The 8,402-nt window shown below is 42.0% G+C and overlaps 1 protein-coding gene across 1 annotated transcript; it reads right to left on the reverse strand.

The window, feature by feature from the left end:
- Positions 1-5,928: 5,928 nt before the first annotated feature.
- Positions 5,929-6,768, reverse strand: LOC110495190 (urocortin-2-like). Its single transcript, XM_021570508.3, has one exon. It carries the CDS (start codon positions 6,766-6,768, stop codon positions 6,391-6,393), a length of 378 nt encoding a protein of 125 aa, XP_021426183.1. The 3' UTR covers positions 5,929-6,390.
- Positions 6,769-8,402: the final 1,634 nt, after the last annotated feature.

Consider the following 8,402-nt stretch of genomic DNA (forward strand, 5'->3'; position numbering starts at 1 on the left):
ACTTAGTTTGTGGAACTCCAGTGTAAGGAGTGGAGCTCCAGGAAGGGCGAGGCAGCAGTGAGGGCCAGACAGGGGTGGCTTGACTGGGGGAATAGGTCACCTGGTCAGTGGGGGACTTTCTGGTCCTCCAGAGTGGACCAAGGAGGGTGAGGCAGGAGTGAGGCCCAGACAGTGGTGCCTCGAGTCACAGAACGGTCACCAGGTCAGTGGGGGCCTGACTGGAGGTCAGGTAGGCCCCAAGGAGAAGGCTCATTTGAGAAGGTGTTATGAGTGACACTGTCCTTCCGGGCAGCCTGGCGACATTCAATTCTTCCGCTGCTTGGTCATTCGCTAGTTACTGAGACTGCCATCATTGAAGTCAGTTGTGGTGACGTGGTGCATGAGGGATGTTGTACAAAACAAAGTCATCAGCGATTGGATAACCTCTAACTAATTAGAGTATCAAAGCCAATGACATTTTCAGAGTACAGATTTACCCATGTGTGTTCTGGCTCTGGCCCAACCCATCAGTTCCTGGACCAATCAGATGAACTTGAATGTGTTCGCAATCAGTGAAGGGTCAGGGAGATACTCCGATCCAGACTCATTGCGGAGAAAAAAAACGAACGTCCTTTGGGCATGGCATAGCATTTGGCCGGAGCAAGGAGTCTGGGTAGCCAGGCAAGTGTGAAATGGCTGGCTGAGGCCTACAGTAGGTGACGGACACTGTCCTTCTCGGGTGCAGAGCAGGGTTCCTTGGGTGGTCCCCCAGTGCTCCCTGGCACTTTCCCTGGGGCAGGGAGCTGGCTGGAATAGTGATCCTGGCATCCTTGGCCGTGAGTCGCCCCCTCCCCTCCCTGGGTGGCCCCAGCCCTCCCTGGCTCTCTCAATTTTTTTCACGTAAATTAAATTAAAATTCATTTTAAAACATTGACAAAGTAAAAAAACACTCAAGTAATTGCCGTTGATTAGTGATATAGTCCCTGAACCAATAAAAGTTGGTTGTATCCATGAAAGTATTATGGGGTTTAAGCTATTGAAGTTAAGTAAGTATTTTTCCTATTTAAAGTCAATTAAAATGATTGGCGTTGATTGGAGAGGACAGGTCCTTGAACTTATTAAAGTTGGTAGAGTTCTCTCATGAGATTTCAAAACTGTTGAAATTTCAGTTAACAGTGGGTTCAAATTGCACCTTTAAGATGGTCCCTAAACTGCAGTACAAGGAGAATCTGCCATTGAAATGACTTTGAAGATCACTTTTTGTAAACAGAACTGGACTACCGGTGAAGCTTCTTCGCTATCGTCAGCCGATTCAAAATGTAATTTATACCATACTGGCATGTTCTGTTGAAGAGGTAATGATGAGCAAAGTCTGAATCTTTAATATAAAGGTAACTTTACCGTAGTGATTTACAGGGCAAACGAGGTCCCAGCTCCATTAGGCATACTACTTAGAAATCTTCAATGAATGTCAGGGGCAAACGTAAATCTACCAATTTGCAATGAAAACAAACTTACTTGTTGGTATACCTTTGAGCAAAAAAGCCTCTCCTTATGGCTGTCTGCTGAGTGTCATCCACTAAACCATCATTGGCACCTTTTTAAATCACGTAATAAAACATAATTCCTGTTCTGAACGCTATAAACGCTGAAATTCACTAAAGGTGTTCTTAGTATTTTTATAATCATGGTATTTTTGCATGGTTTATAAATTGCTTCAATGCTTCATCCAATGATGAATGACCTTGAGACACCCGTGAGGCTGCTGTCGGTCGGGCACTGCATCATCTGGGCAACGAATTAATCCCGCGGCGGTCGAAGCTATCAGATGTGATCTCAAGTATGACCTGTCACAGCACAGAAATTGCTCAATTCACTACTGCTCTGATGCACCTCAGACCCCTTTGGGGTAGTATACAAATGGTAGACCACATGATAAGCTGTCAACTGTGGCTTCGGTTATGCAGGAAAGTGCCCTAGAATTTGGCCCCAGGGTTCAGTGACTCATCTGTATTTTCTTTTCAAATATACATTTCTATTTCTTAAAATAGCTGTTAACTAACTTATGTTGTCTATGTTGGTGGTGTAGTAGTAGTAGACTACACATGACAACAGAAGCCAAATGGGGGAGTGAGACCTTAAATAGTTGGTTCATTAAAGGCATTTATTTTATTCTTCAGAAATGTATGATATGGACCTGGCCAAACGTAATCATACAAATTGTGCTGACACTATTTCTGTATACCCTATGGTAGGCTATTATAGAAATAAATACACATATATACACTACCGTTGTAAATGACTATTGTAGCTGGAAATGGCAGATTTTTTATGGAATATCTACAGAGGCATACAGAGGCCCATTATCAGCAACCATCACTCCTGTGTTCCAATGTCGCGTTGTGTTAATTTTCAAAGGCTAATTGATCAGTAGAAAACACTTTTGCAATTATGTTAGCACAGCTGAAAACTGTTTTTCTAATTAAAGAAGCAATACAACTGGCATTCTTTAGACTAGTGGAGTATCTGGAGCATCAGTATTTGTGGGTTCGATTACAGGTTCAAATGGCCAAAAACAAATACCTTTCTTCTGAAACTCATCAGTATATTCTTGTACTGAGAAATGAAGGCATGCAAGAAATTGCCAAGAAACTGAAGATCTCGTACAACGTTGTGTACTACCCCCTTCACAGAACAGCACAAACTGTTTCTATCCAGAATAGAAAGATGAGTGGGAGGCCCCGGTGCACAACTGAGCAAGAGGACAAGTACATTAGAGTGTCTAGTTTGAGAAACAGACACCTCACAGGTCCTCAACTGGCAGCTTCATTAAATAGTGAATAGGCGACTCCGGGATGCTGGCCTTCTAGGCAGAGTTCCTCTGTCCAGTGTCTGTGTTCTTTTGCCCATCTTAATCTTTACTTTTTATTTTTATTTACTTTTTATTGGCCAGTCTGAGATATGGCTTTTTCTTCGCAACTCTGCCTAGAGTTGCAAAGGTTAGAGTCAGTTTGATCTGTTCTGTGAAGGGAGTAGTACACAACGTTGTACAAGATCTTCAGTTTCTTGGCAATTTCTCACATGGATTTGATGTTATTTTAATGGACAAATGTGCTTTTCTTTCAACAACAAGGACATTTCTAAGTGACACCAAACTTTTGAACGGTTGTGTGTGTGTGTTGTTGGATTCGGGCTAAACTTTGAACCTCTTTGGGCGAGGAGGCAGTATTGTGACTTCCGGATGAAAAGCGTGAAACACTCTACAGTTTCTACAACTGTTAAAATAATGTATGTGAGTATAACAGCACTGATATGGCAGGTGAAACCCAGAGGAAAAACAATTTTTAAAATATATTCAGCCTACCACTGTTTCCAACGGCTGTCATGTTTATTATGAGGTGAAATCCTCCCAGATTGCAGTTCCTAGGGCTTCCACTAGATGTCAACAGTCGTTAGAAAGAGTTTCAGGCTTGTTTTTGGAAAAATTTGCTAGAATTTGTAGTTTTTCTAAGTGGCTCCCATTTTGACTGTAGTGTTTTCATGTGCGTGGATGAGGGCTCTTTATTTGTTGTTTATCTCCGGTAAAGACAATAACGATTCTCCGTCTTACATTTTATCATTTATTTACATATTAGGGTACCTGAGGTTTGATTATAAACGTTGTTTGACTTGTTTGGAGAAGTTTATTGATAACGTTTGGGATTCATTTTGTATGCATTTTGAGGAGGGAAACCGGTGGATTATTGAATGAAGCGCGCCACCTAAACTGAGTTTTTGGGGTTATAAAGAAGGACTTTATTGAACAAAAGGACCATTTGTGATGTAGCTGGGACCTTTTGGAGTGCCATCAGAAGAAGATCTTCAAAGGTAACGCTTTTATGACATCGCTATTTCTGACTTTCGTGGCGCACCTGCTTGGTTGAAAAATGTTTTTCACGCTTTTGTATGCGGGGGGGCTGTCCTCAGATAATCGCATGGTGTGCTTTCGGCGTAAAGCCTTTTTGAAATCTGACACAGCGGCTGGATTAACAAGAAGTTAAGCTTTATTTTGATGTATGACACTTCTAGTTCTGTAATTTGAATTTCGCGCTCTGCAATTTCACCGGATGTTGTCGAGGTGGGTTGCTAGCGGAACGCCTGCGCCAGAAAGGTTAAAGACATGATAGATCAGACGCATAGTATATAAAGGAGAGATCTGTAGAAAGACAGATTGGCTATGGAATGTGCTGGGTGGATGGGAGAGAGTCACGGGAGTGCGATAGGTGATACGAGAGGACATCTGTGGATTAGGCAAAGGAAGGGTTGAGGTCAGGAGGTCAGGTCAGATCCCCTGAAGGGAGAAATAATGGTTATACAGTATTATCCTGTTACCCTCTTCCTGTGGAAACATAAGATGTAAGGATTGGAGAGAAGGAGGAGTGTCCAAAGTGGGGCATACAGTTGATGTTGGAAGTTTATATACACCTTAGACAAATACATTTAAACTCCTTTTTTCACAATTCCTGACATTTAATCCTAGTAAAAAGTCCCTCTTTTTAGGTCAGTTAGGATCACCATCTTGTTTTAAGAATGTGAAATGTCAGAATAATAGTAGAGAGAATTATTTCTTTCAGCTTTTATTTCTTTCAACACATTCCCAGTGGATCAGAAGTTTACATACACTTAATTATTATTTGGTGACATTGCCTTTAAATTGTTTAACTTGAGTCAAACATTTCAGGTAGCCTTCCACAAGCTTAAGTTGGGTGAATTTTGGCCCATTCCTCCTGACAGAGCTGGTGTAACTGAGTCAGGATTGTAAGGCCTCCTTGCTCGCACACACTTTTTCAGTTCTGCCCACAAATTTTCTATACGATTGAGGTCAGAACTTTGTCTTGGCCACTCCAATACCTTGACTTTGTTGTCCTTATTAAGCCATTTTGCCACAACTTTGGAAGTATGCTTGGGGTCATTGTCCATTTGGAAGACCCATTTGCGACCAAGCTTTAACTTCCTGACTGATGTCTCATCAGACCAGAGGACATTTCTCTAAAAAGTACGATCTTTGTCCCCATGTGCAGTTGCTTGCAAATCATAGTCTGACTTTTTTTGGTCGGTTTTGGGGCAGTGGCTTATTCCTTGATGAGCGGCCTTTCAGGTTATGTCGATATAGGACTCGTTTTTCTGTGGATATCGATACTTTTGTACCTCTTTCCTCCAGCATCTTCACAAGGTCCTTTGTTGTTGTTCTAGGATTGTTTTGTACTTTTTGCACCAAAGTACGTTAATCTCTAAGAGACAGAACGCGCCTCCTTCCTGAACGGTATGACGGCTGCATGGTCCCATGGTGTTTATACTTGCATACTATTGTTTGTACAGATGAACGTGGTCCCTTCAGGCGTTTGGAAATTGCTCCCAAGGATGAACCAGACTTATGGAGGTGTACAAAAATCTCTATATATATATGTGTATATATATTTGTATACCTTTATTGAACAATTGATAACAGGCTATATTTCCTTCATAAACATATTCTTTGATGAACATGATTGTTTTTGTACCATCATCTTAGGCGTTTTGTAGGCCATATTACCTCACAAACTGCACCACCTGAACACCATCCAGTACTTCCAGGAGTCCAAACAAATGCTTATTTGTAATTTGCTTATGCATCTATCTGAGTTAAGTACTGGTCTGTGCTGTGACTAAAAATTACTCTCAGAAATGCTGCTTTAATTTTCCAATTGACTTGGGATCAAGCATTAATCAACTAGATGGATGATCTCTAACAGGGACCTCTGTCTCGGGTCAATTTCCTCCCTGTGCCATAGTCCTGTTATCAGTCTTCTTGTTGGGAATGATGCAGGGTGATATTACTTATCCGTTAGTGCTTTATTGGTTACTGATGCTTGTAATTAATAAACGCCTCTGACGTCAATGCAGAAGAAATAAGCTGTACACAAAGAAATGAGGTTATATTATCTGATTTTATTTTCCAACCTTTCCTTAGTTTGTTACACATACAAATAAAAACAATAAACAGACTCCAAATGGTTCCCTGCCTATTACTATTTCAGAAGATTATCTGCCCACAAATTATACATTTTTCCCACTGTAGCGGAGACAAAAGACCAGCTTCATCTTATATTTGATGTGACATTTAATTAGCACAATTTGTTATATCATTCTTTTTATATAACGTTTCTGTACAGGCAGACTGTGGATCTTTATGGCATAAAATGAGGTAAGAATTATGCAATAGAAATATAAAACAGATAAAGGGCTAAACTAATTAAAGACTTCAAGATGTCTTTTCCTCTAATAACAACCCTTCCTTCCCATAACCTATCCATCCCTTAACCTGATTTTGAAGACCCACCCTGGTGAGTTGAGAATTGCCCCCCTTAGCCTTTGCCCATACGACCCCATCCCTCATTTCCTTTTCCCAATGCGTGCCATCAGCTCTGCATTAGCAGCAGCCTTGGCTCTCATGTCGTGGTTCTTGGCAAGGTCTATGAGGACACTGAGGATGCTGGTGGGGACATCCAGGGACAGGGTGAAGCGAGACCCTTGCTGGGCTCTCTTGGAGACCTGGGAGGCCGGACGTGGGGCTCTGGTCTGCCGGGGTGTTGGATGGAACTCTGGGGGGAGCAGAGGGCCCAGGATGCCACTGCGGTTTACGAGTTTGACAGCCAACAGGTCTCCCGTGTCTTCTTTTCCCAGCTTGGCACTGGCAGAGTCCGTTCTCTGGCACTGGTTGCACCATGGCAGCAGCAGAGCCAGACACAGGCTTAGATGCATTCCTCGCATGGTAAGCACACTTGATCTGAGGGAGGAAAGGCAGAGAGCAAACTTTTTATAGTGAAAATCATACAATTTTGAAGCAGATTTGTTCATTTGCTCTAAATATAGCATGGTTCCCTCATGGTCCTTGTAATGATGGCATGGCACACCATTAATGTTTCCTCAACGATATGTAATTGCCATGACTAATGGTTACCCGCTGTGATATATTTACATATCAGTGGTTCTAATAGATTACTTAATTCCCGAACATTCTTGACTTAGTACACTACTGGTCCAAAGTTTTAGAACACCTACTCATTCAAGGGTTTTTCTTGATTTTTACTATTTTCTACATTGTAGAATAATAGTGAAGACTTCAAAACTATGAAATAACACATATGGAATCATGTAGTAACCAAATCAAAATATATTTTACCTTAATTTAACTAGGCCTAGGAGCAGTGGGTTAACTGCCTTGTTCAGGGGCGGAATGACAGATGTTTACCTTGTCAGCTCGGGTATTCAATCTTGGAACCTTTGGTTACTAGTCCAACGCTCTAACCACTAGGCTACCTGCCACCCCCAGATTCTTCAAATAGCCACCCTTTGCCTTGATGACAGCTTTGCACACTTTTGGCATTCTCTCAACCAGCTTCATGAGGTAGTCCCTTGGAATGCATTTCAATTAACTGAACAGGTGTGCCTTCTTAAAAGTAAATTTGTGGAATTTTCTTTCCATCTTAATGCGTTTGAGCCAATCAGTTATGTTGTGACAAGGGGGGGGGGGATACAGAAGATAGTCCTATTTGGTAAAAGACCAAGTCCATATTATGGCAAGAAGAGCTCAAATAAGCAAAGGGAAACGACAGTCCATCATTACTTTAAGACATGAAGGTCAGTCAATATGGAAAATTTCAAGAACTTTTTAAGTTTCTTCAAGTGCAGTCGCAAAAAAACATCAAGCGCTATGATGAAAATGGCTCTCATGAGGACCGCCGCAGGAATGGGAGACCCAGAGTTACCTCTGCTGCAGAGGAGAAGTTCATTAGAGTTATCAGCCTCAGAGATTTCAGCCCAAATAAAAGCTTCCCAGAGTTCAAGTAACAGACACATCTCAACTTCAACTGTTCAGAAGAGACTGTGAATCAGGCCTTCATGGTTGAATTGCTGCAAAGAAACCACTACTAAAGGACATCAATAAGAAGAAGAGGGCCAAGAAACAAGAGCAATGGACATTAGACCGGTGGAAATTTGAGTCCAAATTTGAGATTTTTGGTTCCAACCACTGTATCTTTGTGAGACGCGGTGAGGGTGAACGGATGATCTACGGATGTGTATTTCCACCCATAGAGCATGGAGGAGGGGGTGTTATGGTGTGGGGTTGCTTTGCTGGTGACACTGTCTGTGATTTATTTAGAATTTAAGGCACACTTAACCAGCATGGCTACCACAGCATTCTGCAGCGATACGCCATCCCATCTGGTTTGCCCTTAGTCCCACTATAATTGTTTTTTCCAACAGGACAATGACCCAACACACCACCAGGCGGTGTAAAGGCAATTTGACCAAGAGGGAGAGTGATGAAGTGCTGCATCAGATGACCTGGCCTCCACAATCCCCCGACCCCAACCAAATTGAGATGGTTTGGGATGGTTGGA

This window comes from Oncorhynchus mykiss, chromosome 17, assembly GCF_057628025.1.
Source record: "Oncorhynchus mykiss isolate SJ-2025 chromosome 17, ASM5762802v1, whole genome shotgun sequence".
Taxonomy (NCBI): domain Eukaryota; kingdom Metazoa; phylum Chordata; class Actinopteri; order Salmoniformes; family Salmonidae; genus Oncorhynchus; species Oncorhynchus mykiss.